The 27,554-nt window shown below is 36.6% G+C and overlaps 2 protein-coding genes across 2 annotated transcripts in view; one reads left to right on the forward strand and one right to left on the reverse strand.

Annotated features, from left to right (window-relative positions):
- LOC150102732 (protein ZBED8-like) overlaps positions 1–27,554 on the forward strand; it is a 120,241-nt gene that overhangs the window by 12,408 nt on the left and 80,279 nt on the right. Inside the window, exons 2-3 of the mRNA XM_090398728.1 lie at positions 11,882–12,524; positions 17,128–17,205. Coding sequence (XP_090254854.1) covers positions 11,882–12,524; positions 17,128–17,205 — 721 coding nt within the window. The remainder of the gene's footprint in view (positions 1–11,881; positions 12,525–17,127; positions 17,206–27,554) is intronic.
- LOC150102733 (uncharacterized) overlaps positions 1–27,554 on the reverse strand; it is a 258,688-nt gene that overhangs the window by 9,728 nt on the left and 221,406 nt on the right. The gene's annotated exons all lie outside the window — the stretch shown is intronic.

A 27,554-nucleotide genomic window follows, 5' to 3' on the forward strand; every position in this document is an offset into this window, starting at 1 on the left:
CTTAATATAAGATCAAAACGTCAGGAAATTGAAATAGTTATTAATAACATGGTTGTAAAGTCCATAATTTCTAAAATTAAAACTTCAGCAATTAGGTGGATGCAGGTGAGTGTGTAGTCACCCATGAGGCGAGTGAGTGTGAGGATGACCAGTAAGTAGAACCTAGTTCTCCAGCAAAAATATTGAATATGGTAATCAATTTAGGAAGTAAAGATGGTTGGGGACCTAAAGGGATGTGGACCTTTCTGTACACTAATGCCAGAAGTATCAGGAACAAGAGGGAAGAGTTTTTGGCACTGGATAATGCAACCTTGCCACAAGTGATAGGCATTAGTATGACTTGGCTAACAGCAAATGATAGAATGTGAAGGGTTAAGCGTTAGTTTCAGGGAAGTTAGAGAAGATAGGATGGGGGGAGGGGTATTGTTAACGATAGTAGATGAATTGCAGTCATAAAGAATAGACGGTAGCTGTTCAATTGAAGCAGTCTGGTGTGATGTGATATCAAGGCCAATAAGACAAAATATATGGTTGGTTGCTGCTACAGGCCAGGGGGGTTCCAGGAATGATCTGGAACAGCAAATTAGTACCATAAATGCAGATTAAGTGATTATTATGGGGGACTTCAACTACGGAGATATAGACTGGCAGGAAAAAAGATGACATGGCAGACAGGATGATGATTTTATGGTTTTAATGGTGCAAGGACAGGAAAGGTCATACATCAGAATAGCAGTACATGAGGTAAGACAATCGCAAACATCCATGACTGCAGAGGGATTCAAACCTGCAACTGTGTTGGTTGGAGAGTAGATATATTAACCACTTGGCCAACTAACAAGATGGAAATGGAATTTATACACCTACCGAGAGATAACTATTCAAGGCATGTGTTGGAGGGAACCCTGGGTGTGAAAGTATTAGACCTGGCCTCGGATTGTAGAAAGTGACCATGAGGCCTTGACTTTGGAGATTGCAAAACGTGGAATATTCTGTCGAGAAGGGATATATGTGGAACTACAAGGTAGGCAATTATGACAAACTTAGGAGGAAGCTTGAAGGTGTGTCATGAAAAAAAAGCCCTGCAAGGGAAGGATGTTAGTAGTGCATGGGAGCTAGTTAAGGGTCATCTAGAGGAAGCAATATTAAAATGTATGCCTAAGGTAAGGAGTGCAAATCAGGCAGGAGTTAGATGGATAAGTAGTATGGGCTTGGGCTTTTAAGAGTTCAAGATGCATTTAAACTTCCTTGAGGTGAAGCCATTCTGTACTATGATGCATCGGATGATGCTCAATTCTTGTTGGAGAGATTCTGAATTGGAGCAGATAATATGTGCTATGTTGAAAAGCCAAACGGCTATTTTTTCTGGCGAAGTTAATTAAATTAAGGGGATAAAAATCTCTTATTATTTTACAGCCAGTATGCAAAACTCTAAGATCGAAACCTTCTCTTTTCATTTGTTCATTCTGCCAGACTAAATTAATTTATGATGGTCTTTCCAGTACCTCTCACCACTGGATAATGAAACTCTTAGATCGTAGTTTTTGATCTTAGAGTTTCGCATACTGGCTGTAAAATAATAAGGGATTTTTATCCCCTTAATTTAATGTGCTATGTTGATCAAAGATTTAATGATATTTTCTGAGATGGATGATGTAGCAAGTATTCCAAAAGGGGGTAAATTCTAAATTAAAAGTTTTCAACTACACTGCTTCTATGTATTTCAATTCATCAAAATAAAAGTAAAATGTGTTTATGTTCAACTTATCTTTTCATTTGTTCATTCTGCCAGACTAAATTAATTTATGATGGTCTTTCCAGTACTTCTCACCACTGGATAATAGAAAACTGGTTATAACATGCACATGTTATGCTATAACTAAGTCACTCAAACATTTTTGGCATAAATCTGTTTGTTTGTGTGTGTTTGGGCTTCAGTATTTTTAACAGGAATTATGTTTCCTTCACTAGCTTTGAAGCAAATAGCTCAGCTATTTACTCACTCACTGTAACATAATATGGAAACGCCATGACCAAAGCTCAATAGGCAAAATGTTTGCTAATAAAAAAAATTCATTATATTAAACTATTCACTATAACAAACTATTCCGGTGGTTCCTAGGAATTTGCTATAGTGAAAGTTGACTGTATATTCTAGACTTCTTCAAAATGAGCATGTAAATTGCTGGCACAACACTAAACTATTTTCTAAATGGAAAGTAAACTGCATGACTCATCGTGAATGATTCAAGTTGAGTCATGCAGCATGTGCTTACTAGTTTGTGTCTCGGTCACAGCTGAATTGACAAGATTACATTATTAGAGTTCAGAAAACAATTGTAAAAGCTTCTGCAGATTAAATAACCTAAAAAATAAAAATAAAAAATAAAAATGAACAGTTAATAGTAATCACTTCCCAAAACTTGTAGATCGGCATACAGTGGCTAAGGTTTTGGAACATTTTGTAGTGTTTCATATGTCAAAGAAAAGACAATCAAATCTGAACTTGCTGGAGAGAAGAATTTTGTCTGGTACCAAAGAACTGTGCCTAGTGTCAGTAGCATAAGAAACAAGGCTGGACTTAGATTTTCAAAGAACTATAGCCTCAATGGTCTTGGATTCTAATTAATGCAGAATGGACAGTCTGTCAAAAGAGTAGAAAATATAACATAATGATAGACACCTGGTTAGGAGAGAGGTGGTAAAGTATTCTTTGTAGATGGCAAGAAAGAAGACAGTTTCTCACTGCAACCAAGACACGAGCTGGTAAGTGCTTACTATCGACTCATTCTTATGATTCATGTTTTGAATATAAGCACTCCAATAGCACCATTGGAAAAATGATGGTACATTGTGCTCTTCGATTGGAAAAGGCCTGAGTTCAATTCTCATCATGATGAGAGGAATCTTTATATGGGATTTTTCAATTGAAGTTCAGTTAGCCAATCTTATATGGAGATAGCAGGGTTTTCCCTTCTGGAAACTCAGGTTTTTCATCCTATATACAGGCAAATCAGCAATCAGAATATATGCAATTTACAGACAAAAAATACTGTCAGAAGTGGTGATGTTGATGTGTGTAGGGGAGTGGAGTGGAGTAGAGTGCTTTCTCATGATGAGTCCTTGGCCTCTTTGGAGGTGTCACATAATAATAATTACCGGTCTTTCTCCCTGGTGATGTCCATATTATATCAGATGAAATATATCAGAAGTTTTGAATAAAATTCTATATTTTTTTCCACGTGTCAGTCATATAAGTATCTATAAATACGTTTCCATACATGTCCCTCTAAAACAATTGATTATAATATCAAGTGAGCTTTCCATCCTATAAAGAGACCTGATACAGTGTGCATAAAGAGTCATGATTAAACTGTATTAGTAGGCATGATTATTTTAATTATCATGTAAAAAAAAAAAGATTTATTATATTGTCTGCATTTAGAGAAGAGCAGAGTTTTATCAATGAGATACTGTCATGTTTGACTCAGTCACTTTTTTGCTAAGGAAACCAACCAGGCAAATGTTTCATTATGTGAAAAACTAATTTGTGATATTTCTTTGGTTGTAAGAGAATTAAAAACAATGTGAGAAAAGAAGTGTTCTTTGTATGTGAAGAGTTACTGTGAAGAATCTTCATGAATGTAAAGAAGAAATAAATCCTCTTCCTTTTTACATCTTTGAAGCATGGTACAAAATTTTTCTGTAATACAAGTGTCCTTCAGTGGTTGTTTTTGGAGTTAGTTGTCTCTATATTGTGTATTTTCGGTTACCGAGAAGGCGGAGTCAGAATCGGACGCATAGCGGTGGAAGAGAAGAAGATAACATAAGTTGTCATTATTTAGATATTTAGTATACTTAAATATGTTTTATAATTATAGTTAACTTATACCTATAGTTATACTTACTTATACTTATTTAGCGTTTAGTTGTAGTAGTTCCTCGACATTATTTTGAATAATGGTGGCGGTGGCAGCTCCAATTGCAAATAGCGTATCACCAAGTCCTCCCCATTTAAGGACTCCATTTTGCATGACATAATAAGGGTTACAACATGTGACCCTTATTATGTCACGTGGTATGTGCTAATGTGGCATGCAGGACTTGTGAAATGTATGCATCCTGGCGATTGCATATGTGGCAGGTGAGAGAAGGGGAAATAAGTATATGCGCAAAATGCAGGCAATGGGAAGAACTTGATGAGTTAGAGATGACGATAACTGACCTCGTTGAGACTATAACCGATCTCATTGAGTCAGAGGAGGGAGATTCTCCACGTAGAGAGATGAGTGGTATGATAGAGGGAGAGAATAGCAAGAGAAATATGAATGAAAAAATGAGAGTGGGGAGTGTGGAAAGGTTGAATGATTGTGAATTTTTCGGAGATGATCTCAATTGGGAGGATGAATGGCAAACAAGTCTAGAGAGAGAGAGAGAGAGATAGATGAGCTAAAAGAGCAGGTGTAATGTCTCAGGAATGAGAAGTGTGAAAGATGAGACTAGGCTAATGGAAGAGATGAATGCAAGGCAAATCAGAGTAGGAGTGAGAGAGTTATGGGAATGATGGAAGAGGAGAGAACAGGAACAGTAGAAGAGAGGAAATTAGAGTTATGTGAATGATAGAAGAGGAGAGAATAGGATCAGTGGAAGAGAGGGAATGAGAGAAAGTTATGAGAATGATAGAAGAGGAGAGAATAGGAACAGTGGAAGAGAGAAAATGAGAGAGAGTTATGGGAATGATAGGAGAAGAGAATGGAAACAGTAGGAGAGAGGGAATGAGAAGAATGCCAGGAAGCACTGGAACCAGGGATGTCAGGAAGGCAGGTAAGTAGGGGAACACAGAGAAAAAGTGTTAGTGGAGAGAGAGAGTGAGGGATGTCAGGAAGGCAGGTAAGTAGGGGAACACAGAGAAAAAGTGTTAGTGGAGAGAGAGAGTGAGGGATGCAGGAGAGCAATTGAGGAACAGGGTGGTAAGAGGTGTGATGTATGGGGACTCAATGATCCATGATGTGCAAGATAGGATGCGTGAGGAGTGTTTGCCTGGGGGAACGATAGAAAGAGTGGCTATGGCAATTAAGAGGGATGAAAGGGTAGATGAGATGATTGTGATGGTAGGAATGAATGACTTGAGAGACAATGTAAATCGGGTGGCAAGAGATATGAGATTCTTGCTTGAGGTTGTACAAAAGAAAACGCAGAGAGGAAAGATAGTGTGCATGTTGCCTAGGTATGACAGTGATGAGCTGAGCAGAAGAGCAGTAATATTGAATAGCATAATAGCTAGAATGTGTCAGAAGAGAGAATTGGAATATGTGGATGCTTGGAAGGCATTTGAGGACAGAAGGAATAGCATGCGAGAGACCGCTTGCAATTGAATGAGGAAGGGCGTAGGCATCTGAAGAGATTGCTGTTTTCTGAATGAGTCGGTGTGTCAATGCAGGGAACTAGAAGATAGCGATGGGGGGTGACCTCTTGTGGGAATGGGTGGTTGGGAGAAGAGGGACAACATCAGGTAATGCTGAGCCCAGTGGAGTCTAGAGGGGATAATGCTAGGTATAGAAACAGTGGCATTTTTATACTTTATACTAATGCCAGGAGTATCTGGAATAACGGAGAGGAATGTGGGGCTGATAACATCAGTCTGGCCAAAGATTATTGGGATCACTGAGATGTGGTTGACAGAAGAGGATATAATAACAGGAATAGACGTAGTAGGGTACAGCATTTTTCAGTAGGATAGGAAGAGAAAGCGTGGTAGTGGAGTACTACTACTTATAAGTGACGACTTATATCCTCTAAGAGTGGAGGCTTTGGAAGGCAGTGACACTAATGATTTTGAAAGCATATGGTGTGAGGTAGAGGTGGGCAAGACAGGATATTTAGTGGAATGTGGCTACAAACCATGGAGCACAGAGTGGAGACAGGAGATGTTTAGACAGTTGAGCTTGGCAAGTGCAAGAAGAATGATTGTTATGGGAGATTGTAACTACAGCAGTATAAATTGGGGAGAGAAAAATGCATGTAGCAATAAGGGAATGGAATTTCTAGAATTCTTTGGGACAAATGTCTTAGGCAACATGTAATAGAGGGAACAAGAGGTTCAACAATTTTCAATTTGGTCATAGCAGCAGAAGAGTTGATAATAACTGAGATGACATCTCTCCCACTATTTGGAGAGAGTGACCATGTGGTTTTGACTTGGAAGTTGAATAGACATGCAGGAGTATCAAAGAGACAGGAACGTATGTAGAATTATACGGTAGGTGATTATAATTGTCTTAGATATCAACTTGTGCAAGTTTCATGGAGGAAGGAATTGGAAGGCAGGGATATCATTAGTGCTGGGAAATTGCGAAGGAATATTTGTTAGCAGGAATAGTAAGCTGTATTCAACAAGTGAAAAAAAGGACACAATTTGCTGTAAATGGATGATATTAAACATAAACGATATTAAACAACGATATTAAATTAGACATTAGATATTAAATTAAATATTAGACAAACAATATTAAACAGGAACTGCAGGTAAAAGAGGCTATGGAAGAGATATAAGGAGACAGGTGAAGAGCAGATGCATGAAGAACAATAGACACAGGCCAGGAAAGCAACTAGTATGGTAATGAAGGCGAAACTGGAATATGAGAAGAGATTGGCCCTAAGATCCAAAGAAAATCCTAGGGAATTTTTTAGCTATGTGACCAGTAGGAGGAAAAATGATTGTGCGATAAAATGGGAATAGAGTGACTGATGCAGAGGACATAGTGGAATTGTTCAATGAACACTTTATTGGAGTATTTCATTCTGGATGAGTAAATTTTAATACTAGGGGGATAGGGCAGGTTCGAGGTTTAGAGGTGCAGGAGGAGAGTGTGTTCCAAATACTGAGCACTCTGGATGGCAGTAAAGCTGTGGGACTGGATAGTATTTCACCACGAGTTTTGAGAGAATGTGACTTTCATCTGGCTTTTCAATGAAAGTCTGCCTATGGGAAAGGTGCCAAGGAATGAAGGAAGATAAGATAGTGACATTGCATAAGGGCAGTAGCAGACTGGAAGTGTCTAATTATAGGCCAGTTTGTGTGTCATCAGTGGTTGTTAAGATCTTGGAGAAATTAGTGAGGGACCGTATACAGCATTGGGCAGACGAGGACGAGGGTAATGTTATCTGTGAGAGTCAACATGGATTTGTTAAGGGGCATTCTTGTTTTAGTAATCTGCTAGCCTTTTATAATAAAGTTACAAGAGCAGTTGATGAAGGAAAGGCATATACTGCCATTTTTTGGGATTTTGCAAAGGCATTTGACAGGTTTGGATGTCAGGTTGGTCAACTGGATTCAAGATTGACCATCCGATAGGTATCAGAGTTGTGTATGGTGGGGCAGTATCAAAGAGGCAGAAAGTTACAAGTAGGATCTCACAGGGCTCAGTATTGGGACTATATTGTTTAACCTTTATATCAATGACATTTTCAATGGATTGCAGAGGGTTATATTCAGTTGTTTGCAGATGATGTGAAGCTGGGAAAGGTTATTAGTAATAGTGTAGATGTGGTAGCCCTGCAAGAGGATTTGAATAAACTAGACAGATGGGCAAATGAATGGGGGTTTCAGTTTAATGCAGCAAAATGTATGGTCTTGAGGTTTGGGACACATCGATGGGACACTTCATACTCTATTGGAGGAGTCGTACTGGATGAAGTAGGGGGAGACAAGAGATCTGGTGTTGATGATTGATAGAAACCAGAAATTCAGAGGACATGTTGCAAAGGTGGTGAACGTAATCCAGAGGATTGCTGCAATATTGAGAAGGATGCTGACCTGCAGAGATAAAAGAGTTATTGTTCCATTGTATAAGACCCTGTTCAGACCACACTTAGACTATTGTTCTCAAATTTGGTCCTCAGGATTTGAAGGGGATAAATTAAGTGTGAAAAGGGTACAGAGGCAGTTAACAAAGTTGCTTTCAGGACTGTACAATTTTAGTTATGAGGATCGGCTGAGTGAATGTGGACTGCAGAGTTTGGTAGACAGAAGGAGAGGTGATATCATTGAGACTTTTAAACTGTTGAGAGGTAGTTACAGGGTTGACACCAGGGAGTTCTTTCGCTTGGTGGAACAGTGGGAAGGAGCGATGACAAGGGGAGGCCATCCCTGGAAGTTGCAAAAGGAAGCTGTGAGCAAGAGGGTGAGGAGTGGTTTCTTTGCATGGAGGGTGGTTGAACCATGGAATGCATTGCCTGATAGAGTGGTGAGAGCACTCTATCAGGGTGCTCTCACCACTCTATCTCACCACATCGTGGGAGATCCTTCCTAGAACGGTGAATGAGTTCAAGGAGTGGTATGATAGACTTTGTTTCCTAGGAAGGATCTCCCAAGATGAGTCTTTTGACTCTATGGAGGCCTGAATAATAATAATAACTAGACTATTTGTATATAGTTCCAGGCCACTGGCTTCACATCAAATGGTGAGTTGAAAAGAAGAAATTTGTTAATGTTGGATTTGAAAACCTGTAGATTGTACTCTATAGTTAATAGATAAAAGGGAAGACTATTATGAAACACAGAAAGAATGAATGATGAGATAAAGAAAAATTTGTTCTTTGATTTTAGAGATCAATTGTGAAGAGGTGTTGAATAGCTGTTGTATGTATTTTAATAGATACAGTATTGACTGCATGGAGGCCTGAATAATAATAATAATAATAAAAATCAGCTATCTTGGTTGCCAGATTCTTAAGGATTATGGCTGATTGAAGACTGCTTAGTGATTAATGAATGTGCAAATAACATGAGCATAAATTCTGACTTTCTGCAGGAATGTCATGTCTAAGATGATTAATGAGTTATAAAAATTAGGCTGGTATTAATAAATTTAGCACTTGAATGATATTAAATGACTCAGCTTTACTTTTTTTTTTACATGTAAATTGACATACTGACAATAACATACCAGCAATGGCAAACATTTTCTAGCCAGTATAGTAAAACCACAAAAACAACTAATATTTTCCATAAATTAAAGATGCCAAGAAATTACATTGTTGTTTTCAACCTTTATCCAAGTGTAAGCAAACAAAGTTTGCACGTGAAGTCACTTCATTACTGGGCCACTTGTATGCAGAGGCTAATGACTTCACCTCAATAGCATTATGGGAAGGGGTAGTACTACTCCAACCGGTTTTAACCTCAATGTATAAGTAGAGAGCTTCTCTAAAAATTAGGCAATACCCCAGACTCCGTACAAGTGACCGAAGGATCATCCAACTCAGCAGTGGTTCCACAGTGACTGGCTCACCCTACCACTGAGCAGAACCACTCATATTCCAGGGAAAAGAATTCACCAACATGGCTCCAATAGAGGCCAAACCAGAAAATGACAATCCCTGGAGACTCAAATTGCCCTCTTAAGGGAAACCTTATGAGAGCAGAAATTCGACCTTTATAGAGGAGCCAAACCAGAGGCAATACCATGGTTGAAGTAATGCAGAAGTCATATTTCCATGTATACAAGAAGCCAAAAGGTGTGACACCTTATTACTAAAATACTCTGGATTAGAGATAGATCTTTTATCTTTTAATGCGATGCCTAGAATCAACGTCTTCATTTTTCTTTGAGTTGTTGCTAGTTTATTTGTCAGTGCTTTTGTTATAGACCAACTTTCACAACCATATGTAACGACTAGAAGTATACACTGGCTAAATGTCTTTCTTTTTAAACAGAGTGGGACATCACTGTTTTGAAAAATGCTTTTCAATTTTCTGAATGCACTCCAGGCAAGTTGAACTCTTAATAGAAATAGTTTTCTATTATTATGTTTTTTGGTTACAAAATGATTAAACATGATTTTAGTTTTTTCTCTGTTTATTTTTAGACCAACTTTTCTACTTTTATGATATAGGTCTTCTATCATTATATTAAGGTCTTCTGGAGTACTTGCAAAAATTATATCATCTGCACCAGTTTAAAAGATAAGAAGCAAAACACCTGAATAAGAAGCCAGACTTGTATCACTGACATCATTCTTCACTACAAGCGGCTAAAATGGAAATGGGCTGGACATCTATCCAGAAGAGAAGATGAGAGATGGACCATTGCCAAGAACAGAGAAAGGAGGAAGGAACTGGAGGAGGTCTCTGTCCAGCAGTGGACAGAAAATGGCTGAAAAGAAGAAGAAGAGATAGATGTTGAAAGTATTTTTTCACTTGGTTATACTATAAATTAAAGATGCCAAAAAATTATGTTCTTGGTTTCATCCTTTATCCCTGAAGTTGGGAAGCTTGTCCAGGGGGTACAATGAATAGCAGGTAAATACGTATATTATGCTAACAATATATTCCAAAAATAGTTATGTTATCAACATTTCTGGGCTATTTAATGTTGGTACTGTCTGTCAGCCACACCAGCAACATTTCAGGTCTCTTTTTGGACATGGACACAGTGAGGTTGCATAGACTTTTTTCTCACTGCAGGGTCCGATAATTCAAAATGCCCGGTTAAGATTCAAGATAGCTAGTGAAATTGCCAGGCTCACCTCTGCGGCATCTGCATTTCCTGCGCATGATGTACTGTATGGTACACGCTCCAAATGCTTCATTTCGACATGCTCACAGTACACACATTTTAGTGATAAACATAGGTTAGCTAAATTACTTTTGCCGACTAAATTTTAATCTAATCGTAAGTAGCTTATAGTTCATTTTGAGCCTATTCTAAAAATGAAAGGATAGATCAAGATTTAAATACATTAAAATATTATTTATTTTTTAGCTTATTTTTAAAATGAAAGGTTAGATCAGGATTTATATAAAAAAAATATTTTTGCAGATCCAAGGAATGACCATGCCAAAGAAACGCTGTCACCAAGATTGATATGTGCAATATGGTTTTACTTGTGTGCTTGACAAAGGTGTTCAAAAGCCGCAGTGCTTCATTTGCTCCAAGATATGCAGCAATGGCAGTATGAAGCCATCAAAATTGAGAGAGCATCTTCAGAATGTTCATCCCAAACATTCTAATGAGTCAGAGTCCTCATTTAGAATAAAACGAGCACGATGTGGTAAGAATATCAAACTTCATGACCATTGATTTATTATCCAGAAGAAGCCAGCACTGGAGGCCAGGTATTGCGTCGCATTGAGGGTCACCAAAGAAAAGAAACCACATGCAATTGCTGAGACATTAGTGAAGCTGTGTGCTATGGACATAGTTGATGTGTAGTAAAGAAGCAAAAGAGAAAATTGCACAAATACTATTATCAAATAATACAATTTGTGATCGGATTTGAGAAGACATGCGTATATACAGGTAGTGGAGGAAATCAAGAAAAGTCCAGCAAGAATTAGTTTACAGTTGGATGAATCAACTGATGTCTCTAACTACGCACAGCTTCTTGTTTTTACTAGATATATACATCAGAATGAAATAAAAGAGGAATTTCTTTTTTGTAAACTCTTGAAAGAAACAACAAAGGCAAACAACAAAGGCAGTGGACATTATGAATTTGGTGAATGATTTTTTTTTTATTCAAATGGCCATTTATGGGAATAGAATCTATTTGTACTGACAGTTCTCCCGCTATGTTGGGGAAAAAATCAGGTTTCACCGCTTTAGTTAAAGAAATCAACTGAAATATTTTTACAAGCATGCTTCAGCATCTGAAACACTTCCAGATAATTTGAAAGCCGTTTTGGATGTTGTTGTTGTTCAAGTTGTGAATTTTATCAAAGCAAAAACATTGAATCACCATATGTTAAAATCTTTGTGTGAAGAGGTTGGAGCAGATCATATCGTACTGCTGCTTCATACAGGAGTATGATGGTTATCCAGAGGAAATGTTTTAGGAAGGGTTTTTGAAGTTAGAAATTTAATTGAAATTTTTTTAGTCGAAAAGAATCTGCTTTTGCTTCATATTTCAAAGATCCAAACTTTGAGATTTTTCTGGCTTATCTTTCTGATGTATTTGGAATTCTTAATTCTGTGAACATTTCACTACAAGGTACAGATGTCATTCTCGTAAAGGCTGAAGAAAAGATACAATCGTCTCAAGAAAAATTGACTCTCTGGGGAAGAAGGATGGAGTTAGGTAACTTTGCCAATTTCAAATCTCTCGATGAAATCACTTCAGATCCAGCATATGAACTAAAACAGGAAGTTCGTGATAGCATTATATTGCATTTAAAAACTTTGAAAGAGGCACTAGCAAGAATAATTCCTCCTTACCAAATGAATGAAGTCTGGATACGTAACCCTTTTCATATTGATTTAGAAAAAATCAGTGACAACGACCCAGTGAAAGATGAGCTAATTGATCTCCACAATAACAAGAAACTCCGAATTGAATTCCAATTGATGAAGTTACAACATTTTTGGTGTACACTTGGAGAAGCATATCCCGTTATCACCAAATGTGCTTACATGGCTATAATTCCATTTATAACAATTTATCTATGTGAATCAGGATTCTCAGTTCTATTTTCAATCAAATCCAAAACAAGAAACAAACTGGAGCCTGAACACGATATGCAGGTATCTATTTCGAAAACTGTACCAAGAATAAAACTGTTGGTGGATAAGAAACAGAATCAAGGGTCTCACTATTCGATTTTACTGCAGTTTAATAAAGATTTTACAATTTTATGATAATGTAATTGATTTACTTACCGAATAAAGCTTTTACGAAAACTTAATTACTGTTTATTTCTTATATTCTTTGAATCTGTATGGTAAACTTAAGAATTTATTTCTTATTATAATGAATAGGGGGTACCGGATAAATTACTAAAAGCCAAGGGAGTACGGGGACCAAAAAGGTTGGGAACCCCTGCATTATCTGATCATCTGCATGTTCCTGTTCTCTTGTGTAGCTGAACAGTAACATACAGATTTTTTTATTTTTTTTTTTAAATTTTGTTTAAAATTTAAAACTGGTGTTATACACAGCTGTGGTTGACCTCAAAGTTTCAGAGTGTCTTTAAATGGAGGATAAATTATTGCCTGATGTAGGATCATCTTCCTGCTTATTGCGGGCTTAATGTGGATTCGAAAAAATAAATTGCATGTGTGTGTTCTCATGAGGATTCCAATATTATGTAGCCTTTAGCCAAATTACAGTACTATCATACAACAGGTTTAGACCTTTATGGACAAGATACACATTAAAAATCAGATATAAACTGTGCATCTGTATACTATTAACCCATTTATGCCTAAAATAAGATTTTTTCACCCTTCTAATTTTAGAATAATAAGAGAGATTAGGGTAACTAAATCCTACAAACATGGGAATGCAGTTTGATCAAAATATAGTTTTATAATGAAATTGCTAGGTGTCCTATATGTAGAGAAAATGCACTACACGAATTGGATAATTTTCATGACATTCACCAAATGTGTTAAGCCCTTAAACATTTCACGACAAACTGACATACTCTTCAAGTTAGCCAATAATGTAAAGCAAACACCCTTTCAGATGTATATAATGCTATGTATTAAGTACAAAAGTGTATCACCTTATTATTAAAATTCTCTGGATTATGGATAGATGTAGGAAATTTTTTTCACTTGGTTGCAAATCAAATTAAACTGGCAAGAAATTATATTCTTGTTTTAGAGGCTAAATGACTTCACATTAATTGCCTTTAAATCATAATTCAAAAGCACAAACCTTTTCAGATATAATACTATACATTATGGGAAGGGCTGCTACCCATTCCAGTCACGATCTTTATCATAAGTGTGAACCAGCCCCAGAAGAAATCTAGACCGGATTCAACCTTTACTGAGAACTGTTAAAGTGCAATCATAATTTAGAATTATGAATCTTTTTTACAATTGCTCCTGTATGTTATTGAATATATAAGAATTTTATTGGTTTTGGTTTCATAACTGAGCACAAGGGGTACCTCTCCAAAAACTGAGTGAACTACAAGATCATTCTAAATATCACTGAGTGATTTTTTTTTTTTTTTTTTTTTTTTTTTTTTTTTTTTTTTTTTTTTTTTTTAGTGACTCTAAAGGATCACTACTCAGCAGTGTCTCCACTCAGTATATAATGCATTATGGGAAGGGCCACTGCCCAGAACTAGTTTTAACCTTTATTAAGATATCATCAGTGCAAGTCAGACCCAGAAGAAATACCAAGGCTGAATTAATGCAGATAAAGCCTGATCAATAGGTTGATACACCCAAGCATTTGAACACGGATTCACTATATTACTGTCCGTCCATCTAAAAACTGTAAAAATAATCATAATTTAGAAATATGAATCTTTTTTACAATGTACATTAAGAATTATAACTGAGCACTTAGTGTGTTCTCGATTAGAAACTGATATTTGTTTAAAGCCATAACATAAATGAATATAAATGCCAGCCTCATTGGCCAAGTGGTTAGCATATAGACAAAAGGCTGTGGGTTCGAATCCCGCGTGGGCATGGATGTTTGTGATCGTCTGTGAAAATACTAGTGGTGGTTGGCGGTAGATGGCACTTGTGTAGATGATGAATGCAGCTGGTAGATTGAGTGGTGGCGATGGAGAGTTGTGGAGTAGGTGCCCTCCCTCGATGAGTCTTTGGACTCTCTGGAGGTGTTGTGTAGTAATAATAATAATAATAATTGAATATCTTAATGTACTTCCCAGACATCTAATAATTGTAATATTTTCAATTATTCTTTATTTTTATTCACAACTGTTAATTGTACAGTGATATGTTATTTGCTTTAAAGACATTTTCCTTTTTACTTAATGACAATGTGACAGCCATTATTAATTTCTCACTTTACTGAGGAAGTGCACATGCTCACCGTAAACAAATAAACAGTAACAAAAGGAGATATTAAACAGACAATTAATGTTCAAAGACATACTAAAATGGAAAGTTTCTTTTTCTCTCTCAAGGACACCACTGATAATCATGAAATATTTTCTTGGAAACAACTGATGGAATTAGACAAATCTAAAACTGTAAACTGACATTAATTAAGAGCTCAACTTTGATACATTTTTTATTGTAAAGTATTAAAGGAAACTGTAATGCCATGTTGTAACACAAGATGTACACAAGTTCACAAGGAGAGAAGACACACCCAAGAAATAAGAAAAGCTTCATCAACTATGTTACTGTTAATAGAAGTTATAGGAAGACTTTAGTATGAATACAGAAGGTAAAAATCAGAATGGTGAAAAACGTTCTGAATACTATTGAAAAAGCTTAGAAATGGAGGAAAGAGTAGTGTAAAAAGAATCAAAGATGATAAAGGTGACATGAAAACTGAAGACAAAGATATCCTAGATGCCTGGAGTAATTACTTTGAAAAACTGCTACATGAAACATGAGGTGGCAGAACCATAGTAGAAAATTTTCAGACAGTATACAAACAGGAGTACATATCAATACTTGAGGTAGAAAAAGTCATCAAAAACTTGAAATATGGAAAGGCAGTTGGAGTAGATGATATTCAATCAGAAATGCTCAAATATGGAGGTATAAAAATTTTGCAGTGGCTACACTGTATTCAGAGGGCCTGGCCAGAGGGTCAAATTCCATGTGATTGGAATAGAGCTCTCATAGTTGCCGTCTATTACAAAAAGTAAAAAATCTGAATGTTAGAATTACAGAGGAATTTCTCTACTAATTGTTTTATTTAAGATTTATGCAAGCATACTTGAAAAGAGGTTGAGAAAGACTGTGGAAGAACAAGCTGTATTCAGGCAAAACAAAGATTGTCAGGATCAGATTTTCACTTTATGACAAGTGGCTGAAAAATCATGGGAATCAAGCAAAGATTTATACTTATGTTTTGTCGACCTGGAAAATGCATATGACAAAGTGCCCAGAAGAGAGCTTCTCAAAACACTAATTATATGGGATAAATGGAACATTATACGAGGCAATACATAGGCTAAGTTGCACCTCAGCATTTAGAATTGACAGGTTACAGGAAGATGGTTTGATGTAACACGAGGTGTAAGATAAGGATGCATATTTTCTTCAGTCTTATTCATTATCTATGTGGATCACATTATGAAAGAAAGTGGCATTAAACCTGCTATTAGAATTGGAGATATCAAACTTAGCTCTTTGCTTTATGCAGATGATGTTATTATACTCCTAAACATGTCCAGTAAAAGTCTCTAGAATTCTCTAACTTGAATAATAACGGCCGTAACAAATTTGGCATGGAAATAAGCAATAAAAAGACCAAAACTATGAAAATATGCAGAAACATTGAACACATCAAATGCATTCTGAATGGAAAGCCTATAGAAGAAGTAAAATATTTCATTCATTTAGGCACAGATTTTAGTGAAGATGGCAATTTAGATGTGGAAATAGATAACAGAATAAACAAAACTGATATGATGAGGTAACCAGCTGAATAATGGAATAAGAGAGAAATTGGCCAAAATACCAAACAAGCAGCATACAAGACAGTGTTCAAACCAGCTGCAACTTATGGATCTGAGAGTTCAGTTAGAAATAATATCCTTGACTAGAAACCACAGATTTGAGGGTTCTGAAAAAAATTAGTGGAGTGAACAGACAACATCAATGGCACAATCATATTAAAAATGAAGACATTGAGAAAGAATTTGAAATTGTTTGCATTCGAGAATGTGTAATCAGTGTTAATCTAAGACAGTATGGTCACTTAAACAGAATGGGATACAAAAGGTTAGCAAATCAGGTGTTTGATGCCAAGATGACAGGGGGAAAAAAGACCTAGAAGCAGACAAAAGTCTAGGTGAATTGATTCAATCAGATGTGCTTTAGAAGAATGAAATATTAGATACGAGAATATTTGTGTGCTGACAAATACTAGACTAATTTGGAGGAAAATTGTTGATAAGAAATTATTAATAACGTAAACAGTCATGTAGTGTTGTCATAGTAGCCTGAACATCCCCTCGAGGGTACATATCAGGAAATGTATGATGATGATGTGTTCTCTGGTACAGAATTTATGATTTGTGTTTCTTATAATTAAATTGTATGAGGTAAGACAATACTGACAGTCGGTGAGACAGCGAGAATGAAAGAAACAATATATACCAAATAAGGAAACAAAGAGCTATGGATGAAAAAGCCTGATAAAGAACCGACTAATCAACATTTATTGTTTTTGCAGGAATTTGCTGGGAAAAACAAAATGCTCAGTATAGAAGACTGTTCAAGTGCTTCTTTAACTGCACTTATAACAGAATGGGTGAGTGAGTGTTAAATTTATCCTCTAAAGATAAAAGATATCTCATAAAGTACAGTTTTATTTAGAAGTTATTTGACTCAGTTTCATAGTTAAGAATATTTACCTTATATAGAGATATGTTTAGTTTTATTAAATATATACTGTTTTTTTTAACACAATGTTGAGTCAGTCATTTTCTCGATTCTAAAAATAAGTTAGTTTATAAGTCATTACACCAATCGGATATGAACTCTTGTAAATCTACATAACACTTGGTGTGAACAGTTTGGTGCATCTGATATGATACAACCAAATGACTATCCCCCCCCCCCACACACACACTTTTTTTTCAAATAATTTCTTCCTATTGCTTTAATAGACTTTTCCTTCCAAGCACTGCCATTAGCTTTACATCAGCCTCTGTAGCACAACTGGCTGGTGTGTTCGGCTGTTAACTAAAAAGTTGGTGGTTCGAGCCCACCGGGGGGGGGGGGGTGATGATTGTTATTATTAACTGCCTACATAGCGCAACTGGAAGAATAACGGTACATTACGCCCTTTGATTGGAAATGACCTAAGTTCGATTCTCGTCATGATGGGAGGAATATGGGTTTTATCAATTGAGGGTAAGTTAGCTAATCTCATATTGAGGATGCAGGGTCTTTTTCTCCCAGAAACTCGGGTTTTTCATCCCTCATACAGACAAATAGGCCTTCAGAACATATGCAATTTACAGACAAAAAAAAATACTAGTGGTTGTGGTGGTGGTGGACAGTAGATGACAATGGTGTAGATGATGATGGAAGTGGCAATTCGGTGTAGTTGGTGGACACAGAGAGTTGTAAAGTAGATGCTCCTACAGAAGAGTATATTCATTATGGAAAACATTTATACAAAGAGATCATGAAACCTTTCTGCATCATCCAAATTTAAACAGGTCTGATGGCCATCAGTTAGCCCATTATGAAAAATATTAATGTATCAATCTTTGTAAATTCCTAATTTATTGTTTTCTTATTATATATGTATATATGCATTATTTTTAATTAATTAGGAATTTATTGACCATTTGTTGCCTTAAGCCATCATGGCATAAGACAACTTTTTAAAATAGCTAAATTACAAATAGCAGAAGTATTTAAACATCATAATTAATTTTCACTTAAGTTTTCTTTTCTGTCTCAAACTTTAGACAAATAAGACAATTTATGTACTTATTCTGAAACATAATATCAGCCTTGGAAGTGTGGTACAGACATAATGGCTTATTGATGTGGATGAAATCAACCAAAGCTCAGGAAATCTTTAGGAACTCAGATCAGTACCCAAAAAAAAAAAAAAAAAAAAAAAAAACACTAAGAGCTGCAATGACATGTATAGGCAAGGAAGAAAGGAAAACTGGAATTTTTCTTGTAATACTGGAAGTTGTAGTTGTTGGGGAACATCATGAAAAAGACTGTTCCAGAGAGAAAAACATAAAATGAAAGATAAAAGCAAGTTATGTGATTTATACTTCACTGTAAACTCATTCAATGCGATATTGAATGAGCACTATCATCAGCAAAACTACAAAGAGAATTATTGGTCAGTGAGAGATGGTCATTAAAGCACAGGAGAAAGATGGTAGATAACAGATGACAGTGTCCTTGAACACTCTTCATTGGTGAAATAAAAAAAATAAACATTTCCCATGATGCATAGTGCTTGACCAGAGATAAAACTAGTTATCCAATTACATAAGAAAGGCAAACCAAAAAGTGGCAATCTACTAAGAAGACCTCCATGCCATAATAGAGTGAATGTTCTGGAAATGTCAGAAACTACAGCACAGCTACAAATCTTTTCCATGTCATATGCACAGAGTTAGAAGATGGAAGCCAGGAGATCTACTGGTTGTATAGTGGTCATTGATTAACTGGTAAGCTCCCAGTTAATGAAGAAGCTGACTGCCGATAACCTTCTCCATTATTTTATAGAGAATCAAGGTGGGAATGGTGAGTCAGTAATTCAATGGCAGATTATTATTTTTTTCCTTCTTTTTTTAATGGGCTGAACATAGGCTTGATTGTCTTCCTGCCCCTCATTCTTAACGGCACTCCACTCACCAAACAAGAGCAGTTTTCTCTTCTTGAGCAGCATTCATATCTAACCTATCCTGGTATAAACACATATGTTCATAGTCTCTTCGGCTTCCAGAAAGCTTAGTGCTGTTTTCTGTTATAAACATTACTTTTTTTTCTGATCAACACTTTAGCAAACCCACCCAACCTTGGTATATTGCTCTTACATTTGGGATGGTGTCCCAAAAACTTCGCTCGATTACATGTACAGGTGAGCTCCCCCTCTCTGAATGACTCCCTCCAATTGGCTTTCATAAAGATGCAGTTTCTGTTTTATGACTTTTCTCTAGATATTTCTGGGCAGTTGCTGGTCAACATACATATAGCATTTCATCTCAAGATTCACTGAATCAACTTCTCATCCTCTCCATCATTCCGCATAACTGTCCTTTGGAACAGTAGTACCCATATGGTACTCAATGCATATAATCTCCAACTTTTCAAGAAACATATTCCTTCTCTTTCTCTGCTGACTAGTTCATAGTCATGTTATAGGTTTTGAAACCTATAACATGTATGTGTGTTGGGGAGGGGGAGGGGAGGAAATAGATGCCAGACAAGTATAAAAGAATGTAGAAATAATATAGAGCAGATGTTAGTTTCGGAACACAATTTTTGAGTGCAGGTGGGAAGATACCATCAGAACCAGATGATTTTTTTGGTATCGAGGCTTTTTTAAGTTTATCAATGTAGAGGTAATTGTGAATCTCCATTCAAGGAACATAAAATAAAATACAAAAGCTATTTAACTATGCAAAGTTATGGTTTAAGTATCTTAAGCTATCACCAGTGTAAGAGAGAGAGAGAGAGAGAATTGGGAAATTCAAACAGCAATATACATTTGTAGGCACATGAAGAATGGTATTTTTTCATCAATGTTTGTGAAGATGCCAGGTAAATATAAAATACTACTAGGTTCCCAAACAGATGTATGTAACTACACATGCATGTGCGTGCACACATGCATGCAATGCTTTTTTTTGCGGGGGGGGGGGGGGGGGGACCATAGTAACCTATGGTACAGCACCAGCACTTTTATTAACACTAACATATGACATGAGTTGTGTTTTAATTTTTCACTTTTCCTACTAGCAAACAACATACTGGCACCTACTGTTTGTCAAACAAACAAAAAAAAAAAATGCTATATACATCAGGGATGTATATTCTGGGTGTGCTAGGTGTGCAGTGCATCCACAGAATAGCAATATAACCAATATATTTCTGCATTAATTCCTGTTAAAGATCCCATCCCCAAATTGTTTCCTAGCTTCGTGTGATTCCTAAAATCAAACACAATATACTAATACATCAAAAAGAGGACACTATTCGACACATAAACATTGCATCACATTCATGTTAGTAGCCTGGGTGTGCAGTCACAAATATGAACGCCTTTAAGTCATTTGAATAGACATACAGGTGCTGCAGCAGGTCAATTTCTTAGTGTTCCAGTGATTTTAAACTACCCAGAAAGCAAGGCAGGGTGTGCGCTAACACAATAGCACCCAGAAATCAGTTGTTGTGATTGGTTATTGTGTCAACCAATTCAATTGAACGTTGTCATTTGCCATGTCAAATGACAGGACATATTTAGGACACCAATATAGACAAGTTTTTAATATGTATAATTTTCTATGAATAATTTATACATTTTTTACTTATATTTACAATTTTTTTTATTTTTATTTACAAATGGGAAACAGTATTGACGATCTATTAGATGTCCCAATTTCTGCCAGAGCTTTCACAGATTGTATGATTTTAGTTTAAGGAGGTTGGAACTGTGTATAAATAAGTAAAATGAGTTATCTCAGCCTTTCTTTGGTTCAATCCACAAAAATAATAATTTCCCAAGTGACTGCTTTTTCCAATTTCTGTGCATATTTTATGGTTGTATTTAAAAATCATATCAAAATTCAAATTATCTGTGTCTCATCACTCTAGTATTTGCCAATGATAATGTAATCTCACCATTAAGCATAAACACTTTGTGCTTCTCGCATAAATGGCACACATGAAGCATAGCTATTGTTCGCTTGACCTTTATGCTTTCCATATTTAATATTATATTAATTGATAAATTAAAGTATTCAAAGTTATCCAACAATTAATTGCAGTGGAGCAAGTAAGATGATCGCTGATGCACTATGCATTCTTAAAACTTTCATACATCAATAAAATGCAATCATATGGTCAAACTGACGTAAATTTTGTAGCGCAGGTTGCATAAGCCAAACAGCACACCCAACCTAAATGGGCACATGATGCCCGATACACACACACACAAATATAATACATATGCTAGCCACTGAATTAGAAACATTTATGCAGATGCACATAAATCACTTACGCAACATATATGAATAATACTTGGTCACCTGCATTACTACATTCTACGCAACTAATTAAGAATGATGTTAGTCAGTAATCATTAATAGTGTTGATAACAATAGAAAAAACAAAGGATCTTTCAAAGTTCTATAACGAGCTTATTGTGGCTGTCTGTCTGGCTGGAGCCACGATTTTAAAAACAACAGAGCTGACTGATTTCTCAACAGGTAAATTATCCTGAGTGTTTAATCGGTGGAAAAATACCCTACATTGCTTGTCTAAGTAGCATAACTGAGGTAATAAGACAGTTTGTCATTTAATATGCATTTAATAATACCATATTTCTATGAGGGTGATGCACAGAGGTGTGGCAAATAAGTTAACTGGGGAAGGATTGTTTTTAGTAGACTGGGTAAGAAATCATCCATTTCTCTCTTTAGGACATCAACAAAAGATACAGATCCATTCAGTTCTGTTGCCAAGGTAAATGTGATTCTGTGGTGAAAGCTATTTATGGAAGACACCTAATTACTGATGTGATTTATTCCAGATGGCAAAAACATCAACCACGTAGCAAAGGCAAAGAGAAGGTTTTGGACCAAAAGTTTCTCTTCAAAATGTTCTCAGTTTGCCAGAGTTGAGAAATTGATAAGCCCATCAGAGTACCTTCTATTAGTCTGTAAAGCTTTCCATTCCAACTTAAATATGCAGAGTTCGTTTCACACTTAAATAGGCCCACAATGGCCAATGGATATTTAGAAGTAATAGTTTCAAGATACTATTTATAGGAGTATTTACATGAGTGTTGGTGAAGAGAGAGGTGAAAGTACAGATAAACAGAAGTTACAATGCAACCAATGGTTTTTATAAGAGATAAGAAAGCACAACTGTTATTTGTATAGTAGCATCTTCTGCATTTTCCTTGAAAATTCAGATTTGAATTTCTGATGGTTGTTTTGCATGTGTCATGTGCTATAGTGTAGGTTAAGAATGAAGCTGTAGTTCTTGTTTTAAGCCACTTATGGCATGCAAAATATTTCTCTGGGACTGCTGGCACATCCATTGTCAAATTATGGCTTGTAAATAGATGGAAATTTTGAGCAGAGTGGGGAAAGGTCATTCCTGCAAGGATAATTTTTGTAACTTCCTCAAAATAGATGTTTAGATCAGGACAGCGGAATCAATAACCAGACAATACAAAGGATACAGATCCATTCAGTTCTGTTTCCAAAGTAAATGTGATTCTGTGGTGATCAGGACAGTGGAATCAATAACCAGACAATGCAAAGGAAGAATAAAGGTCCTCACTGGTATCCCACTTAACACTGTTGTAGTGCCAAAAGGTACATTTGAGAATGGTTAGAAGAGCATTTTTTGGAAGAGGAAACCCAAACAAGTTTATAGTTTGAGTTGCTAAGAGAAGCAATGACTTCTTCAGTATATCTCAAGAGACCTAATAGAGAAACAATCAAACATGCTCGAAATACAGTCTTATCTGCTGTTCTAGTTGACAGATAGACACTATTATTTCACTGCTTACAGCAAATACAGTCTTGTCATAAATACTGTTGCAACTTCTGCACACCACTGCACTGCCTATAGAACTGCATGAGCCCTGTTCTGTTAGTTCATTGTGCACAGCCAATATTCATGTGTTTATTAGTAAAGAGAGAGCTGTCTAGCTCTACAGGTTAACACGCAGTGGAGAAATTATGAGAACAGTGTAGTTGCAATAGCACTTCACAAGATTGGAATGCATCCACCTGTGATTTTCGACACGCTAAAAACACTCAAGATCAGCAGGATGTTTGTGTATCAGACTATTAACCATTATAATGATACAGAAAACATATCTGACTGACAAAAAACAGGTCAACCATGTTGCATTACGATGCAATAGCTTGTGAGGAAATGCCCCTGCCATAATCGTGCGAGAACACAGAAAGTAATGTCGCAAGAGATGAATGTTTACAGAGAACATCACGTGCACTATCTGATGACCTGAATTAAGATCCTATCATTGTTCTACTGGACACTTCCTAACACTACAACTTATACAGCAGAGGATGAATCAAAGGCACTTCTTCAGCTGTACGCAAACAACAGACACGGAGATATCCTCTTCACAGATGAGAAGATTTTTACCATTGAAGAGTCGTTTAACCACCAAAATGATCGGGTATGTGTACCAGATGCACAGCACATACCAAAAATAACCAGAATTCATCACCCCGCATCAGTAATGGTTTGGTGGGGGTGACACATGAGGTGGTCTCCAAGTTGCATTTCTGCAAGATAAGGGTCAAAGTGTATCAAGACACTGTGTTGGAACCTATGGTACAGTCTCTGAATAACACTTTGTTTCATGGTAGGCAGTGAACCACCCGACAGGATCAGAACCACACAACAGTGGTCAGAGGCAAATGTGCCCTACCTCATATCACTATCTGAATGGCCATATGGAAGTCCCAATTTGAATCCATTGGACTTCAAATTGTGGTTGAAGCCTGAAAGAGTAGTCTGCAAGAAATGACACCCTAGCATCACCAGCAAGCAGTGACAGCATTTCTGTTAGATGTTGTGCGTTCTGCCATCGATATGTGGCCTCACAGACATCGGCCATGCATGAAGGCAAAAGGGAGACATTTTGAACATTGAGTGCCGCTATATGCACGTTATACATGTGATTTGTATGCGATGAAAGCTGTAAATGATTTTCTGACAGATTAAAGGTTTATGCATTGTTCAAGTTGTAAGAGTATTTATTGTTAGACTAGGTACTTCTATATCTCTTTGAGTCTGCCCAGTGGAATTGGAAAAGGCTAGCCAGTTGGAGTTGTGAGCATTAATTTGATTTAAGTCCTAGACCAGTTTCATGGGAGTACAACCTATGCAGTCAAACAAGGCTGCAATACTAGATATAGAACATAAATGTGAAAAATTCATGAATTCTGTTGTATTCAATGAGGTACTTTTTTTTTATGAAGCAAATGCACACGTATTTTTAAATTGGGAGATCTGTGCAGCAGCAGTTACAGTCGGGGATGCAGTGGCACAATGACAAAGATATAATAAAAGCTCTTAGACTGACATCAGTGTCATCAAGCATTTGTCTAGAAAACCCACTACTTTATAAGCCAATATTCTTGTGAAAAATTATCTATGATCTTGCATCACTTGCATTTGTATCAATAGGAAACAAACATATCAGATGGATGAGTAATATCATTATGCAAAAGCTGAAAAAAAAAAAAAAAAGAAAGCGAAAAGAATTAAAATTTTGATGACATACTACCTGACTTCGCAAAAAAAGCAAGTAAAGACTAAGAAAAACTGTTTAATCTAACTCTTTGCAAGTTGTAACATGTAAAAGACTTAATGAATATATTTGTGCATCTTTCAGGGTTTTTTTGCTGAAAATGTGATATAAATGTATACTTGAAGAGAAACTTCAAGATTTTTAGTCAACAAAATTTCTAGGCATTCTGATCCCCTCCCAGAAGAAATTTGAGACCAGCAAAATATGAAGCGAGTCTTGACTAAGTCACAAATTAGTTGTCTTCAGTACAACTATATTGGGTAGTTGTACTGCAAACAAATGAGGCCCAGAGATACAAATAAAAAAAAAAATTTTAAATAGAAAAGATCAGAGTGATTTTCAAAATTTAGAGTCTAGTAAAAACAACATATGAATGAAAGCTTAAGTCAGATAATGTATAAAACTGATGATTTTAGATTTGGCATTATCAGGCATTGGCCTTCAGCTCACACGAAGGCACAACCTGTTCTAGTTACAGGAGTCATACAAAGTAAACGTTGGAAAATAAAGTAGTGGTTGATAAATGTGTTTGTCAGAAAGAGGAAGGAAGAACCAAATGTCTTAAGTGGTGATGTATATTATTATTACCATCCCAAGACCTCATTGAGTCAAAGACTCATCTGGGAGGTCCTTTTATCACACACACAGCTCATCATACCGTGTTTTAAACACATTCAAACACTTTGCAAACACCACATTCTCAGGCAAGGCATTCCAATCATTCACAACTCTGCACGAAAAAAACCTGCCTCTCACTCCCCTACTCACACCCTCTTTATACAGTTTCCAGGGATGACCTCTGGTTCTCCCATGATCTCCCACTATTCTCTGTAAAACTTCTCCAGCACTGAACCTATAACAACCTCTTACCAACTTGTAGGTCTGTATCATATCTCCCCTCTTCCTCTTGTCCACCAGACTCTGCAAATTACATCTTCTCAATCTTTCCTCATACTCAATATTCCAGAGGTCAGAAACTACCTTAGTCAGTCTCCTTTGGACCCTTTCCAACATCTCTTCATCCTTCTGAAAACCCGGTGACCAAATAAGGGCACAATAGTCCATGTGTGGCATAATCAAAGCCTTATACAACGGAACAAGAATCTCCCTACTTCTACATGTCAGTGTACTCTGCATCATTCCCAGAAGTCTTTGTGTTGTCTTCACAATTTTGGCGATGTGTCCCCTAAATTTTAAATCCTTATCCACTATCATCCCCAGATCTCTTATTTCCTCTACCTCCAACAATATATTCTCACCAAGCATAAATTCTGCATCCCTTGTTTTCCAAATTTTAAAACCTTACATTTTGCAACATTGAATTCACATCCCCATTTCCATGCCCAATCACTCAATCTATTCAAGTCTTCCTGTAAGGCCACATCTTCACTACACTTCATGGTTCGTCCCAACTTTGTATCATCTGCATACAACTGAATATCTCCATCCAAATCTTCACCTATATCATTAACACAAGTTAAACAGTAATGGACCTAAAACAGACCTCTGAGGCACTCCACTAGTGACTTTACTTTTCCTGGATATCGCTCCCCATACACAACTTGTTGATACCTATCAGATAGCCAGTCTCCAATCCAATGCACCAATCTAATATCCAATCTCATCTGCTCTAGTTTGAGTGTCAAACTATCATGAGGTACTCTATCAAAAGCCTTTGCAAAATCCAAGTATATTACTGTGTATCCTTTTCCTCTGTCCAAGGAAGCAGTCACTTTATTGTAATAAGTAAGTAGATTACTAAAACATGACCTCTTTAGCAAATCCATGCTGTCCATCAAAGATAATACCATTGTTATCAACCCAACTCTGGATCCTAGTTCTCACAAGCTTCTCCAACAACTTAACCAGAACACCTGACACACAGATAAGCCTATAGCTTGATGCTTGAGTTCGATCACCTCCTTTATGAAGTGGCACAATCTTGCCCTCCTTCCACTCCTTAGGAACTTGACCGAGTGCAAGACTCATTAAAAAAAATGTCAAGGCAGGTGTCAACTCCCTGGCACATTCTTTCAGAATACGTGGTGATATATTATCAAGTCCCACAGCCTTATTAACATCTAGTTTACTCAACTCCCCATACACCTCTTGTTCACCTACAGTCAGTCTCTCCTCCCCATCATCAACTGCTCTCAATCCCTCCATAAAGTCACATTCACTAAGATTGAAAGATCTTTATGAACTGTTCATTAAGTATTTCCACCACACATTCTGCATCAGCTGTCTTTTTACCATTTTCTCCAATCAATGTCATCCTTCCATAATTATTCTTTCTTTTGCTGGCTACATATCGAAAGAATTCCTTAGGTTTCTTTTTGGCTTCATTAGCCAACTGCTGTTCATACCTCTCTTTAGCTACCCTCACCAACCAAGTCACTCTCCTTGTTTGATCTTTGTAGACCTCATGGAATTGGTTATTTCCACTTCTCTTATGCTGCCTCCACAATGCCCTTTTTCTCTGTATTGCATGTTAATCTCTTTATTCATCCATCTCACACCCACCTTATTTAACCTTCTCATCCTTGGAATACATTTAGACATTGCATCTACTAAACAGTTTTTTAAAATACCCCAAG

The sequence above is a fragment of the Typopeltis vanoorti genome, chromosome 10 (assembly GCF_054136105.1).
Source record: "Typopeltis vanoorti isolate ZY-2024b chromosome 10, IOZ_Tvanoo_1.0, whole genome shotgun sequence".
Lineage (NCBI taxonomy): Eukaryota > Metazoa > Arthropoda > Arachnida > Uropygi > Thelyphonidae > Typopeltis > Typopeltis vanoorti.